A 16,246-nucleotide genomic window follows, 5' to 3' on the forward strand; every position below is an offset into this window, starting at 1 on the left:
GCAGAAGCACACTCTGTGTAAATATCGCCTCTGTTCAGCTCGGGAGGATTCACGCGTTCAAGTCAACACTTTTTCAGGCATGTTTGTCAAGTCCGTCCTGTGTGTGATGTTGCTGGCGTCTCGCTCTCCTCCACAACTCAGGCTAAGAGTGCTGACTGTTCCAAAGGTCTCAGGCAAGACCTGGACAGCGCCACACGCTGGTGTATTTACATCGAAGACTGTACTAACCCACCATCTTGTAAACTGTTGTTTCCAAGAGTTTGAAGTTCACCAAGACTTGTGCTCAGCCAGAGTCTTAGTCCGTCTCCCTGTTTCAGATGGACCCGGTCCAGAAGGCCGTGATCAACCACACCTTCGGAGTTCCACTCATCAAGACCAAGCGGCCGGTCATCTCCTGCAACGTCTGCCAGATCCGCTTCAACTCAGAGGTAGAGCTTCTCCCTCCGCCTGTACCACTGCAGGGCCCGGAAGTGGATGTTGAGACTTTGTCTTGGCAGATGTCTTGGTTCTCCTAATAACTCGGGATGCACCAATCCGCCTCTTATGGGCCCGATGCCGAATCCTTGAGGTGTCGACCGATACTGGGCCGATACCAGAGTGAAGTATCGCACCATCATGGCGCACTGAGCCTGGACTGGCGCTCAGTCTCCTGGTCCGTATTGAGGTTTTCAATTCAACATTACTCACAGATAAAGAAAACCCACGATGTTCACCATGACGCACAGTTGTGGAGTGTGTTTACGTTTGTCAACAAACATTCCTGAGATCTGGTCATGGATTTGCTGTGATCAGACGCAGCATTAAAAGTCATCTCAGTATTGGATGCTTCTCAGAGCTGTCACTGACAGACACACACACGTGCACGCACGCACGCACGCACGCACACACGCAGAGGGCGGAGCTCCAGCCCCGGTGCTGGTGCGGTCAGGAGGGAGAGGAGAGGAGAGGGGTGCACCGAGCCACATGTTTTACTTCCGACCCGATACATCTGCCGATACCCATATTCCGCCGACCCGATACCTGAGCTGAGTTTGCAGTTTTTTTTCACCATTAGGGTTGATCTGCATTAATTAGAGAAGAGTGTTAGAGGTCGTGGGTCAGAAGGAAGTCGGGACAACAATTAGCAACAATGTCAGGATTTGACATTTATGAAACCCTTAAATCCAAACAGTATGTACTTGCTCTTGGAGCGTAAATAAACAGGTAACGTAGGACAGACGTCTGAAGTCCAACCTCGGAGAGGAGGACACACACTGTGTTTGGGAAGGGAAACGTTCACATGCTGCGATGCCTCGCTCGAGCGTCTCTCAGCCTCGCGCTCCTTTTACGTTTGGTCATCGAACACCGCCGCTCCACTCTATTTACGTCTGCTTTGGTTCCAACTGACTCCTCGATACCGCACGTCTCCGTTTTTGTCTGCGGGTGCATTCTGCTGAGCGTTCGCATGCTAAATGGCTTCATTTTTGCAGCTCTGCGAGCTCACTGCACACAAGAACGTCTCCCAGAGCAGCTGACTGTGGAGAGATTTCAGCAGGGAACACGGAGCTCAGACTCGGCTCGTGCGTCAGTCATCGGCAATCCCGAAAATTCGCCTTCTGCAGTGGTCAACCCTGAGTCCAGGGCGGACTGTCCTGGCTCTACATGCAAGTAGTGAAAGCAGAAAGGCCGTCGCGCCACCCTGAGTCTCAGGTGGATGGCCAGGCTCGTGTCGAGAACTTGAGAAGAGCCATGGCTGGAGAGGAGCAAACCGGTCCTTGGTCTTTTGGAAGCTGAAGATGAGCCTCCGTTGGGAACCGTCAGCAAGAGAGGGGGGGCAAGTGGGGGTCCTAGTTGGCTTCTCATGTCTGTCGAGAGGGAAGGTTCTGCAGCAGCACCACCTTGAACATGACATCGAGGTCCTCACGTGGCACCATTCATCTGATGGCCGCCCCTTCCCCCACTCCCTCACCCAGCGCTGCATTCTTTACAGTGTGGAAATAGCTAAAATGGCCTGCTGCTACTTATTATAGGATGCATTTGTCAAGGGCAGATAGATTAGCGTCAGCTCCGACAGCCCCAGTGCATCTTGGGAAGAAGGCAGAGAGGAGATTTGGAGGGGAATAAAGTGGGGGGGGGAGGGATGGAGCCAATAGTATTCATGCAGAACAACCTCCACGCTGCTGCATTCATGACGTCACACTGAGCTGCGCTGCGTTGACCGTCACCTCACCACTGCGGCAAGGACGAGCGGATCCCCGTCCCTGATATCCTTCCTCATTTTCTCCTCCTCTCTGATAAACACGCGCCGTCTGCTGGTGACGGACGGTCGCAAGCTCACTGCTGTGATGGAAGCAACCAGCACCGTCAGTGCATCACATGACCTCCGTACCACCACACCATTTGTCCAAATGTTTCAAAGCACAGATTCCTGCTGGACCCTGGAGTGGGTTTGTCACTTCAGGTTCCCGAAGGGCCACATTATAAACTGTGACTGTTGTGAGGGGCCCTCATGCCGAAGAGAAACACTGAAGCTGTAATTCAGTGAGACCTGACGTTACGCAGGTTGTCAGTGACATTTGGGGCTTGTCCTCGGCATGAGACGCACCTGACAACCGGTGCAGGCCGGTGCCCTCGTCCCTCACAGTCTGGCGGAGGGCTACACTGCTCCACCACATGGAGATGCACCAGAGGTCCTGGATGATCAGCAGCAGCGAGGCGGGAGGAAAGAAGCCGAAAGAAAGACTCACGCCACACACGGATGTTTGGCCAGTCACTCACCCAGCAGTTAGCCACTGGCCACTGTTGTTTACTCCTCAACAAACACTGCGATAAATGGCCTCCATACTTGCCAGAAGGAATGTGGAATGCATTTTGCCTCATGAGCCTTCTGGTGGAGCGTCACGATCACAGCAGACTGTGGAGGTTTGCTGACGGAGGAAAAGGGTCTCCTGAGGAGCGCGGCGCACACGGCCACGGCATGTGTGACAAAGGCTTAGCGGTCATGTGTGGTTGAGCCAGCCCTGATCCTCAGTTTACCTCCTGTCTGCATGTCGTCCAGGCTCAATGACTGAGGAAGGCTGGAGCCAGATAAAGTCGGAGCTCTGCTGGTTTGAATGAGCAGCTTCCCGCCATAGATGGGGAACTCCTCAAATCTGACTGAGGAGAGGAGAACCTTCCGGCGGGACGCTAGGTTAGCGGCGCCTGTCACAGCGGAGGGGTCATTATTTAAATATAGGGGGACGCTTCTTTCTGGAAGAATGAGTCCCATTGGCGTGATCCATTGATCCGTCCAGAGTAAGCTCCCGGCTGTCTGTGGCGCCGCTCTCCCGAGATATGTAAGATGTGATGAGAGCAACGTGTGTGAGCGCGGCGTGCTGTAAACATGTCTCCTCTGCCACTCCTCCTCAGAGTCAGGCTGAAGCCCACTACAAAGGGAACCGTCACGCCCGGCGAGTGAAAGGCATGGAGACGTCCAAGAGTCGCCCGCAGGAGGGGGACAGGCCTCCGACGGTCACCCCCGCCGCCTCGCCGTCCCCTCCTGCTGCTCCTGGTTCTGGTTCTGACTGTGAACCCAGCAAAGGTGAGACGGCAGGGAAGAGCTTTCGCTGGTCAGACAAACAATCAGTGCCATGTTTTTCTGGGATGAGAGGAAATGAGATGTAAAATTGTGGAAATAACACAGATGATCTCAGAGGACAATAGCTTTATTTGGTTCTGGTTTTTGTTCTGAGCCATCTGGCCTGGTACATTAGTCCTGATGACTTTAGAATAGAAGGTTTAGAAGGCTGTGTCCCATCTCTCCCCCGACACTGGGCTCAGTGTGGCGTGTCTCCTCACTGGCCGTTCACCACTTGATCACATGACCCCTTCAAACCCAGGGAGCTCCGGAGCTGACTTGAAACCAAGTGGGAAGATGAAGTGTGGAGAGATGTCCAGGAGACCACAGGACTTGACAATGTTGGACAGGACAACAGGGGCATGTTAGTAGCCAGGACCACTCTTCCCTTTCTCTGGTGTCACACGTCAGCCAGCCACATGCTCCACCGTGTCCCACAACATGAACAATACAACATGGGTGTTCAACAGTAGGTTTGGATTTCTCCTGAACAAACAACAGTGGGCTAGCATCCAGGCTAACGTTAGCATCCTCACACCTCTGACACATCTGTCACCGCAACATAGGCTCCAACACTGGATGTGCAGGAACCAAAACACAGCACGCGAGCCAGTGACACGCCGTCTTTACGCGTGACCTGAGCGAACATGTCACACGCAGTGTAACACTCTGGAGTCAGGCAGCACCATGGAGTGAACCAGTCTCCACAGGGACACAGTCACTCAGGAAAGCACAGGCGCCACATCCAGACCACTCTGGACACACAACGCTGAAGATTTTCTCTCCATCCTCCGTGACTGTGGTGCAGATGACTGGATGTCCCTGCGAGGGATCACCTCTGATGAAGGTGGTTTTGAGCGACCGTGCCAGTCTGAGCCGCTTTGGATCCGACAATAATCCTGGGCGTGATGAGCTCAGTTTTTCCTCAGTCACACTTGGTTGTGTTGACCACTCATGGCGAGCACATCGTCCTTTCACTTCACTTCCGGCTGAGTCTGTTGTGGAGGAAGGAGGCTGCGCTTCTTCTTGCTCCCTGCACTGCAGCTCTCCCTCAGAGTCAAGTCTGAAACACCAGGCCGACCCGCACTGCCCTGTTCCGGGGACATTTCAAGCAAAGCCAAGTGGAAACAACAACTGGATTCAGGTTTTTCTTGTGATGAGATCAAATGTGAAAAAATCCTATTTAAATGAACTTGCAGTCCAGTTCACTCTCAGCAACAGGTCTTCTCTTTCCAGGCGATGACAGGACTGTCACGACCCCGGACTGACCTGCGCAGAGGCAGTGACTTTACGGGTCTTTTTATAGTGACGCCGGAGTCACGGAGAGTTGGAGGGATGTTGGGTGGGATGCAGCGTTGCTGCAGCTTAGCTCTGATCGCCTCTCATCCAACGATCAGATGCACCCAGCTGCGGTGGTGGTCATAAAGACGGCAGTCTCAAACAGCAAAGGTCATCCGTCTAAGCCTCTTTCATGGCTCACCCACCTGGCGGGTGGTGGGGTTTTATGTATCTGTGGTGTGGGCTCGCTGGCCTTTTAGCGTGTCGGGATTAGAGATGGGCTCTTGGCCTGGAATGTGGGTGGCTCAGACGGTTTGCTGCTGGACACGCCCTCTCCTCTCGCCCCGCCGTGACACCACCCCCTCCCTTGAGACACAAGGGGCCAACTGCACCCATGGCTCTCGGTTTCTGTGTGTGTTCTCCTGTTTCCATTTGTCTGAGAACCTGGATGGATTTTTAATGGACGTTTTTCCCTTTGTTAAGCCTCATTCGAGGGTTAAAGTATGAAATCAGTGGGTTGTTATGTTGGGGTTGTGGTTTGTCGCAGCGTAAAGGTTATGTTTTAGATGGCTAGTTTTTGGGTGAGAGGCTGGGGAGAGGGTTCTGTCCATGACAGTCCTCACTAAGACAGGTGTGTTGCACGAGTGCCAGCTGACCCTTGTGGTTGTCGTCATTTCGGTTTTACTCCCTGCCGAACAGTAAATGAAATTTCCCGAGGAAATGTTTGCAGCCTGAGGTCAGGAAAACACAGCATTTCTGAGGAAAACAGCCCTCATGTTTCTGTGACTCAGAGTTGGGATCCGGGCCAGACTGGATGAGAGGAGAAGCCCGTCTGCATTATGAATGAGGTTTGGCTGAGTCTCGCGGCCCATGAATCTTTCAAGGCTGGGCGCTACACTGACCTGCTCAGCAGCACAGTCAGGAGAGCGCCCCGCCACGGTCTCACTTTTCTGAGTTGGAATCAGAAGTTGGCTCGTCTTGATACTGCCCTGATACATGAGCGACAGACTTGTACAAGAGAGATATTGAGAGTCTTGAGGAGGAAGCTGCAGCTGTTGCCGCGAGCTCTTCCTCCTGTAAACGCTCCAGATCGCAGCAGCCGACAGGACTCCAGAGGCAAGAGTCACGTGCTTCAGCCACACAATGCCAACAACGGGCCGGACGTTTGGCCAGAACTTTGCTGCCTCTCAGACAGCCGCTCTGGTGGAGCGCTCCCTCTCCAGCTGCGTATCGCACATAGCTTTAATATCCTGAGGAGGATCATGGGCCGCGCTGCTGCAACACTGGACCACTACGACATCTGGATCCAGTTATCGTCCCATTGCTGACCCGGTCGTCGCCACAGTCTGAGGGGACTAGCTGCAGGAACTGCGGCGGGTCTTGAGCAGAGCTCAAACATTCCAAAATGGCTCATGCTAGTGAGCACGGTCAGTGCGAGGGAGGGGTCCCACAATATGGGTGCGCCTACTGCTTTAAGACAGTCACGCCACCGCGTTTCTGAGGAAGCGCAACTGCTGAAACAATGTGATGTCACGGCTCCTTGTCAATGTCTTGGTGTGTCATGTATTTCAGTCTTCTTCCACTCCAATTCAAATCAATGTCAAGCTATCATTGCGCTTAGATCATTGAAAAACACTGGAAAAAAAACTTTTTTTTAAATACAATTTGTAAAAACAAGTCCTCAAGGATCCTCAGTCACCTCCTCTTCACGTTCATGTCAAGTGAGCGTCAGCCCAGTGGGTGGCCTGCAGGGACCTTTCATGTCCGGCAGGTGTCACTACTCAGTGCCACGTGTCGCCGGGTCCAAGCGCTCTGGTTTCAGCAGCTGCTCCGAGCGCGAGCCGCTGTGCCAGCCCAGTGTGAGCAAAATCCACTCGCCTCGCGAGCAACATCTGTTTGGCTCCGCAGCAGAGGAAGACTGGAATTTTATTTTGGCCCAGAAAGAGGAGTGGAAACGCTGATCACTTTATTACATCACTGTCCGGTTGAGATGTCGAAGAACGTTTCTTCAGATCTGGACCTTGAAAGTGGGAAACTGTGGATGAAAGTGAAGAGCAAGGTCTGCAGAGGAGGTCATGGGCGGGCCGGGGGTTCCCCACCCAAATGTCTGATTCAGACACTCCCTCTGTTGGCGAATACCAGAGTTGTGCGCGAGCGGCTAATCGGGAACATGTGTGTTTATATGTCGGAGCATGTTGCACACGCACAGAGAGAGAGAGCGAGGGGGCTGGGGGAGCGTGGACGTTTGGGCCAAAAGAGGCCGGAGCAGCAGCAGCAGGTGCCTGGAGAGAAGCTCCGGCCCGGGAGCAGCCCACACCACACCAGTTCAAACCGTCCACACGTCAACTCGTGGCAGCCCGACCTTTCACTGGCAGAAGCAAACGAAAGGCGGCTCCACCACGGAAGCGCCGAGTGTAAGGAGCCCGAGGAGCAGACCTTCTGGCTTGTGTTGAGCTGACTGACGTTCAGAGCCTGTGGTTCGGCTTTTATCTTGCTGTTCTTTCATTGATGGCGAGTGGACGGTCAGCACATCTGCTGTCAGCATCTGTGCAAAGTTCTGCTTCTGGCTCCTCCCTGACGGCTGAAATCTGTTTCTCCTTTTCCACATTGTATTGAACATTCATTCTCTCCGTTTTCCTCTGCAGATGATCTGCCCCCTCTGTCACAGTTGAACGACACGCTGCTGGCCCCGGGGCCCCTCCCATCTCTGACCACGCCGCCCACCCCACCCATGGACTCGCCCGCTCCCTCCGTGTTGTCCACAGTGGTCCCCCCAGCACCCGCCTCTCCGGGCGGCGGCAGCTCCGAACAGTCAGGAAGCAATGCCCCTCCAGCAGCCTCCAGTGGCTCCTCTACCGCCGAGACTGAGGAGGACAAAGCCAAGAAGCTGCTGTACTGCTCGCTGTGCAAGGTGGCCGTCAACTCCTTGTCCCAGCTGGAGGCCCATAACAAAGGTGGGTACACACAGAAGCGCGCACCTCTGCAACACAACACTCGGCTCCCCGGGTCGGCAGATGAAATCCATCAGTTTGAATCTGTGTCAGGAGGCGAGCTGTGCATGCGAGAGGCTTCCAGAATCAGCAGCATGTGCGGCTCAGACGCGAGCGGCGTGGCGCCCCGGCTTGGTTACGCAATGCCTCCCGCTGGTGAGGAGCAGGCTTCCACTGACACGAGGCGGGCTGGTCTGGACCTCAAGTCCTCACTCGCCGCCCTTGGCTTCCAGCAGAAGGAGTCAAGGTTGAGTCACAGCGTCACCAGAGCAGCAGACGGGCCCCTGCGGGACAAACCGCTCACAGCCAGCTCTTCTGTCTGTGACTCAAACGCGTCCCACAGAGCTGCTTGCGCTCCTGGTCTTGCCTCCATTTGTTCAGGTCCATCATCTGTCAATGATGGTGTGGAGGACGGAAGCTCGCTTTCCAGATGGTGACGTCGTCATCCTGACTGACAGCTGCCCATCGACCGTTATCCTGCCACGCAGGAAGCGAAGGGCTGACCTCTGCTGGTCAGCAGGGGAACTACAACAACAACGCACTGGCCCGAGTGTCCCGATGACGTGAAGGCGCCTTTCAGACAGAGAGCACTCTGGGCGCCAGACTCAAGGTCCTGGACCGGCACAAGCTCAGTCAGGAGTATCGCTTCATGTGGCTCGTCTCAGTCAAACTGGCCGCATGAGTCACTCTGCATATGATATCAAAGCGAAACATGTCAAACGCACTGGGTCTCTGAACGGGTGGAACCACGTCGCTGACGCCTGCGTGTGTGTGCGTGCGTGTGTGTGCAGGGACCAAACACAAGACCATCCTGGAGGCCCGGAGCGGACTCGGCCCCATCAAGGCTTACCCCCGACTGGGCCCCAAACCCAGCGGGGAGCAGGGAGGGGGCCCACTGGACCCCAACACTCAGGAAAGAACCTTCCACTGTGAGATCTGCAACGTGCGGGTCAACTCTGAGCAGCAACTCAAACAGGTGGGGCAGCAGTCTTGTGGTGTGGGGTGACCTTCTGCGCCCAGCTCATGTTTGGCCCTTGTCCTCCAGCACATATCAAGTCGCAGGCACCGGGATGGCGTGGCGGGAAAACCCAACCCCCTCCTGAGCAGACACAAGAAGCACAGAAGCGCCGACCTGGCGGTAAGTCTGACATCAGGTGCTGCCTGCCTTGAAGCCAGTCCTCTCTGGATCTGAACTCCCGGCTCTCCTTCTGGTTCCAACCCTGTCTCCGCTCTCTTGTAGTCCACCTTGACCTTCTCCAAGGACCTGACCAAAGCTCTGGGCGCCGGCCTGCTGCCCAGCCCGCTGGCCGTCGCCGCGGCGATGGCGGCCGCAGCGTCCTCCAACCAGCTGGCCCTGCGGGCTGCAGCTCCAGCGCACCACCCGCACCCGCACCTGCTGACGGGGCCCCCCCTCAGCCACGCCATCCTGAGGCCTGCCCCCGGGCCCATCCGCACCACACATGGTCCCATCCTCTTCTCCCCATACTGACACTGCTGCAGAAGCACACTGTGAAGCAAACGTTGGCATCTGAAGACTGAGACCAGTAGAATATGTGCGTGTCGTTTGTCCCTTTACATGAGACTCTCCCTCCATCTCCAGACCAGGTCGCGGGTGGAGGATCTTTATGCATTGTCTCAAGGGGGGCCTCGGCAGAACCTTCTCAGCCAGCGTGCTTTTCTCCTCCTGTCAGCGTGGATCGATCTTCCTCTCATCCTGAATCTCCAACCCAACGTGGGCACAAGCCGCTCCGCCGCCACGCTGCGTTCCCCACCTCCGTGACAGACGTGGCCAGCGGTGGAAGTTCTTGCTGGAACTTCTGCTGACAGGAACAAGATGGAGGCTGCTGGCACAACACAAAGACCTGGGGGGATGGTGTTCTCTCATCAGTCCCCGAGAGGTGAGGCCAGCGCCAACGTGGCTGGGTGAACAGGTGGGCGGCGAGCAGACACATGGGGACAACGCCTGAGGCGAGCGTGCCCGCCTCCATCACCATCAAAGGAGGCGGCGGGTCTGTAGCTGCCGGTGAAGGAGAGATACACGTCCAGCTGGCGGGTTGAAAGGTCAAAGTTAAATCATGAGGTGGAGCTGGGCCGTCACTCCTGAGGGTGGCGGCGCTTCTTCAGCGCACTTCCCCATGAAACGCTCTCCTCGTGGACGTCACAGGTCCTGGGGCTCATGGGATTTCACGAGCTCAGTTCGGCAGATGTGATGAGTCAGCAGAACCTCAACACAGACTGGCTTCAGTCCCGGCTCCTGCTATCGTTCACGTGGAGCGGGCAGACGGGAGTTGGACTTCGAGCACCCGGATGTGTCGTCCTGGAGGAGCTCAGGGCGGCTGAAGACAGACAGCAGTGTTGGGAGAGAAACAGGGACGAGTCGTCGTCAGTCACTTCCTCTTCCTCAACTGAAAGCCATGTAACACACCAGGATTTGTTTTCCTCCACCAAGTCTGGTGAGCACTTTGTTTGACGCGGACACTGAGAAGTGGACCTGGACCAGCAGCAGAACCAACTCGCTCGCAACTTGAAACAGTCACTTTGAACGGACGTCCGGCGTCTCCTCTCACGGAGACGCAACTCGCTAAAATGTCTTCGGTTTCTTTCGAGTACTCCGTGTGCAGGTGGCTCGGCGTCACAGCGCCCTCATGTGGTCTGCACTTTTCTGTTCTTCCATGGGGAGTTGAAGGAGAGCTCAGTCCACACTTCTTCCAGGGCCTCCCTCTCACCGGGCCCCGGTCCTCAGTACCTCATGTTCTTGCTCGCCCAGCCGGTGCCGGGGGGTGGGCTGCTTCCAGTCCTCTCAGCAGAGGGTCGAGGACGATGCGTGGGCTGAACCATTAAAGCAATGTCATTTTGGGGATCAGGGTTCAGTCCGGTCCGTCTCTTTGTGTTCCGGCGGAGCGACTGTCGGCCGACCTTCTCACCAGCGTGCGTTCCTTGTTTCTGTGCTGTTCTTTGGTTCTGTGTTGGTGTGTGTCGCCCGCGTCTTCCTGACAGGGGGCGGATTTCAAGTGGCCTGACTCAAGGATGGAGCTGTGTGTTGGAGACTTGGGTGTGGGTCCATCCACCTCCCGACCTGATGTGGTGCCGTCAGCAGCCGTCGTCCTCACTCACTGTGGTTCTTCCCAGACACACACACACACACACACACACAGGAGGCCCACGTGAGGGTCCCAGGAGTCATGCTAGCTGTGTTTGGGCCACAGGCCTTTAGCCTTATTCTACCCTCAGCCTCTGGAGAGGCGGACAGGTTATTTCGTCTTGCCAATAAAGTTATTTTTCAATTTCCGTGCCGGGGTACAAAGAGTTTGTGGGGTGAACCGTAGCAATACCCGGCACATCCTGGCTGTTCTTGTTGACTGCAATAAGATGTACGTGAACATTATCAATGTCATTTAAAAGAAAAAACAAAACACTTCATGGTTCACAATGCTGTTCCTGGAGAAGACTGCGAATGGAAGAAATAAATGTCAATAAAACCAAGCGAAATCCCTGTGGCTTCTCATTGAAGGGCACGACCAGGCGCGCTTCACTGACCTCTAGTGGTGGGCACTGAACAGCACATCATCAGAGTCACAGACCCCCTGACGCAAAGGTCTTCACCATGGACCTGCTCCACAAACACCCAGAGCTTCCTGACTCCTCCGCCCGGCTGACTTCTCATGGGCCTTCAACACGCTGCAGCCTCACCTCCTGGCCGCCAAGCTGAGCGTCCACTTCCACCTGGATGACCAGCTGATCCCGCGGATCCTGACCAACAGGACCCAGAAGGTTCAAGTCAACAACATCCTCTCCGTGCTCCGCTCCACCTCCACTGGCTCACCCCAGTGTCCACGCTGCTGACGATACGGTCCTCCTGTCACTGCTGTCTGGCCCGTCGCAGCATCATGGCCCCGTTCTGCAGTGGTTCGTGGAATGGTGTGACAGCTCCAAACTGGAGTTGAACCTCAGCAAAACCAAGGAGATGATGGTGGTGAGCTTCTCCAACAGGCGGAGGGAGCTGGCTGCTGCTGTCACCACCACCATCCGTGGGAAGCCAGTGGAGGTGGTTGAGGAGCACAGATATCTGGGCACCATCTTCTGCCTCAGGAGGTGCCACCGGCGGATCTATCTGCTCAGAAAACTGAACACCTTCTTGGAAAGCACCTTGTGACCTTCTCTTTGACCTGCTGGTTCCACACATGAAAAACAAAAGGAGCGCCGGTGTGTTCTTTGGCTGGCCTGTCAGAACCCTGGCTCACGTGTTCAGACGGAAGCCAAGCTCATGAAGGAGCCCTCCCACGTTCTTCACCCTGCAGTTCAACGGCGCCCCCCGTCTCACCCTCATCACATCTTGAACTGCCTCACTCAGGCGCTTTTATTTGATTGTTTGCTCTAACTTGTCATGAGTCGGCCCTCGGGATGAGTCAAGTGCTTCTGACGCTGAGGCGTCACAGAGGAGGACGGGACATCACTCCCAACTGTAGCGCACAGCCTCCGCGGTGTCGGCCTCGTTGCAACTCAAGTCTCATGCGCACGAGCAAAACCTGACTGTGCTGGCCGCTGGGTGGCGCTCTCGTCAAACACAGCCTCAGACGCAGCTCTGCAGTCAGGCACCCAGGCGGCTGAGGCGCACAACTGTCTCTCAGAAAAGGACGGCCAGATCACCCGCTCCCTCTTGGGCTGAAGACTGTTTTGCACATATGTGCCTCCAGGTCTGCAGCAGGGACAAATGCTGAGCTCATGTTCCGGAGGGGTGCGCTGGGCTGCGGTGCATGGACAGTTGCAGATTCAAGAGTTTGTGTTTCGACACTTTCTTGCTGTGTTGTTGTTTTTTGGTGTAAGACTTGAAATCTTCAATGACTGCAGTCTTGTGTCCGGGGCCACACTTGCTCCCACTGGCCCTGGTCATGACGTCAACCTTCATTTTGATCTCATTCAATGATATATGTGTGTGTGTGTGTGTGTGTGTGTGTTATATCTGATGCTAAATCCCATGCGTCGCTCGCCCTCTACATTTTTAAATTAGAAAGCAGAAGCCAGATGAAAGAGCTGGCGCTGAGTGGAGACTAAAACATGCAGTTGAGATCAGATTCTTTGCTCTGTATCCGCTCACCAGCGATGGCTTGAGAACAGTCGCTCTGTGCCAGCGAATGCTGAACAAACTATCGGAAGGCTGAATGACTCACGGAGCAGGTGCCATCTCAGAAGGACAGAACTTTCCCGCGGTTCCTTCATTCACTTTTATTCCCCTCTGAACACGGTCTGGTCTGCCAGGCTTCCCATCATGAGCGGACCTGGACTGGACTCTGTTGGTTCAGGTCTGGGGCTTCATGAGCGGACCTGGACTGGACTCTGTCGGTTCAGGTCTGGGGCTTCATGAGCGGACCTTGGACCTGGACTGGACTCTGTTGGTTCAGGTCTGGGGCTTCATGAGCGGACCTTGGACCTGGACTGGACTCTGTCGGTTCAGGTCTGGGGCTTCATGAGCGGACCTTGGACCTGGACTGGACTCTGTTGGTTCAGGTCTGGGGCTTCATGAGCGGACCTGGACTGGACTCTGTCGGTTCAGGTCTGGGGCTTCATGAGCGGACCTTGGACCTGGACTGGACTCTGTTGGTTCAGGTCTGGGGCTTCATGAGCGGACCTGGACTGGACTCTGTCGGTTCAGGTCTGGGGCTTCATGAGCGGACCTTGGACCTGGACTGGACTCTGTTGGTTCAGGTCTGGGGCTTCATGAGCGGACCTGGACTGGACTCTGTCGGTTCAGGTCTGGGGCTTCATGAGCGGACCTTGGACCTGGACTGGACTCTGTTGGTTCAGGTCTGGGGCTTCATGAGCGGACCTGGACTGGACTCTGTCGGTTCAGGTCTGGGGCTTCATGAGCGGACCTTGGACCTGGACTGGACTCTGTTGGTTCAGGTCTGGGGCTTCATGAGCGGACCTTGGACCTGGACTGGACTCTGTCGGTTCAGGTCTGGGGCTTCATGAGCGGACCTGGACTGGACTCTGTCGGTTCAGGTCTGGGGCTTCATGAGCGGAAGAAGCCTTCACAAGTCGTCTCTGCACGCGCATCAGCGCCGCCAGCGGACGACTGATCCGGAACATGCAGTTCTGAGCCGAACCCTCACGTCAGTCTGGATTCCCAGCTCAGTTCATGACACGGAGAGGAAGCGCTGCTGCGGCCCCCTGAGGGCATGAAACGTTCACGCTGATAAATATTTGAGGAGGAGCATCATCACTTCGTTGATATGCAGAATTACATCACGGCATGTTTGTTCCACTGTGGACTGGTGAGTCGGGCCGGTTGAGTCAGAGCAGTTGAGACCCGGGTGGACGTCATGACTCCGAGTCTGAGCGTCAGGTTCTTGTCAGGCCTCCAGGTGGTCCGGGGTTCAGAGTGGACGCTCCCACAGTTCTCCCCAGTTCTGACCACCGGGGTCACGGCGCGCTCGCCCTTAATCTCTCAGAAAAAAAATCGTTTTCTTTGCTGCTCAAATGGGTTTTCAGTCTTCCCTCCAAATACCTTCAATTCCGCCACAGAGCCGAGCCCAGCCGCCAGGAGCCTCTCGTGAGGAGAGCCAGCAGTGAGTGTGGGACTCATGTCTGCAAATGGAATCTGAAGAGGAGGAGAGTGTTGTGAACGCCGCGCAGCATTTTCGCACTCCAGGAGATTGAAACCTTGGAGTCCACCAGTCGCTGATGGAAGAAGTTAAACAAGCAGTGGAAACAAGACACACACACGGATGGCTGAGCTGAGCGCGGAGCTCCGTCCACAGCGTCCACACGCCAGCGCCACCGCTCCAGTTGGTGTTCGCAGCACGTCCGACTGTGGGCTCCACACTTCCAATTCTACCACTCCCTCCTCCTTTTGACTAAAAGCGTTGACCGGCGCGCTGCAGCGGGGCGGAATTGGCAGGTTGAAGTTTGAAAGCAAAACAAGAATCATCTGTTTAATATTCACGTGCTGGAGCTTTGAGAGCTTTTAAACGTCCTGCAACACTGTGGAGATCAGCGAGGGGGCGGGGCCTGGCACAACCGCTCCAGCACATGACGGACGGCCGGCCAGGTCATCAGAGGTCATGACCTCAGACTGCAAACAGCTCGGCAGTGACGTCCTCCAGGTCTGCCGGAGGCCTGAGCCGAATGACACATGAAGTGAAGGTGGAGTGAGGAGAAGGTGGTGACCTGCACCGCTCCCTCAGACTCGCTGCTTTAGCGGCAGAGAAGCCCATCCTCTTCCCAGGACAGGTCCCGTGCTGACTCACCTCCGTGTCTCCGGGTCCGTGTCCGCCCCACACTTCAGCAGAGGAGCACTTGAACTGACACACACACGCGTTACTGTTGCTGTCCCTGTGGGGACATTGTGAGGTCTCTCACTGCCTCATGCCCTTTCCCCAGCCTCTCACCCTTTACTCAACCCTCCAAAAGACATGGCCAAGCTGAACCCGGACTCTGGACCACACTTGCACCCAATTATAAATCAACTCCTGACGTTTCAACATTGTGAGGACAAGCCAAAATGTCCTCACAAGAACAACAAATGTCCACAGACAGGAGTGTCAAAGGGCTCTGGTTTGTGACCAACTTGGCTCAGTCCTGGTCATGCGAGCAGCGAGCGCTCCTCTCTGGCGTGGCCGCCCGCTGGGCTGAGCTCCGCCACGGACTCCTTCTATTTCAGTCTGCAGCAGGAGGCCGCCGGCGCTCCGGGACGTGACGAAAACGCCGACATGCGGGGAAGGCGGCGCTGATGTTTGATGCTGGGACGCGGATGTGAAAGATGGCTGCCACCTCTCATTAGGCTCGGAGGCTGGGACGGAAGGAAGCGCGGCCGGTGACAGCTCTCTCCAGGGCCAGTCGGGGGTTATTCATTAGCAGGGAGTGACGGCGCCGCGGCTCTGACTCGCAGCGCGCGGCCGCTCCGTCCAACACAACCAGGCGTTTCTCCAGAGAAACTCCGCTTCCTGTCCGTCCGCGGCGATAACCAGATCACGCTAATAAAGCCGTCACAGCGCCAGATAAGGCGCTCCTTTCACCCGCTCGCCACATTTGTAATCCACTCTGCTGCCCGTAATCGAGAGATTGTCGACGCTAACCAGGTTAGCGCTGGCCGTCTGTCGGCCCGGACTCTCTCACAGGTGGGGGAAGTGCTGGAGCTGGGGGCCAACTCTGACGGGACGCCGGCTCGCGCTGCTTTGCACTCTGCTCAGCGTCATGGGCGGCTGGTAACCATGGCAAGCAGGTGTCAGAGTCGCTCATGACCGCCATCAGAGGAGAGGGAGGCGGCTGACATCCTCGCACCACCAGGCGGCAACTTCAACACCGCTGAACCAAACCCACTGATGGTGATCCAGTTCTTCTCATGGCTTTCTCTTTGGATCACACTCATAAGATCAGCGTCTAG

General features: G+C 55.8%; 1 protein-coding gene across 4 annotated transcripts in view; it reads left to right on the plus strand.

The window, feature by feature from the left end:
- The window catches only part of znf385a (zinc finger protein 385A), a 28,132-nt gene extending 16,732 nt beyond the window's left edge, over window positions 1-11,400 (plus strand). For 2 of the 4 annotated variants that reach the window (XM_053848833.1, XM_053848830.1), the window contains 6 exons: window positions 318-428; window positions 3,388-3,559; window positions 7,519-7,827; window positions 8,655-8,839; window positions 8,909-9,001; window positions 9,104-11,398. In XM_053848833.1, coding sequence (XP_053704808.1) covers window positions 318-428; window positions 3,388-3,559; window positions 7,519-7,827; window positions 8,655-8,839; window positions 8,909-9,001; window positions 9,104-9,352 — 1,119 coding nt within the window. In that variant the 3' untranslated portion in view covers window positions 9,353-11,398. Of the gene's footprint in view, window positions 1-317; window positions 429-3,387; window positions 3,560-7,518; window positions 7,828-8,654; window positions 8,840-8,908; window positions 9,002-9,103 lie in introns of all 4 variants that reach the window. The other 2 variants (XM_053848831.1, XM_053848832.1) reach the window with 2 other exon arrangements.
- The last annotated feature ends 4,846 nt before the right edge of the window (window positions 11,401-16,246 follow it).

The sequence above is a fragment of the Synchiropus splendidus genome, chromosome 18 (genome assembly GCF_027744825.2).
Source record: "Synchiropus splendidus isolate RoL2022-P1 chromosome 18, RoL_Sspl_1.0, whole genome shotgun sequence".
NCBI lineage: Eukaryota > Metazoa > Chordata > Actinopteri > Syngnathiformes > Callionymidae > Synchiropus > Synchiropus splendidus.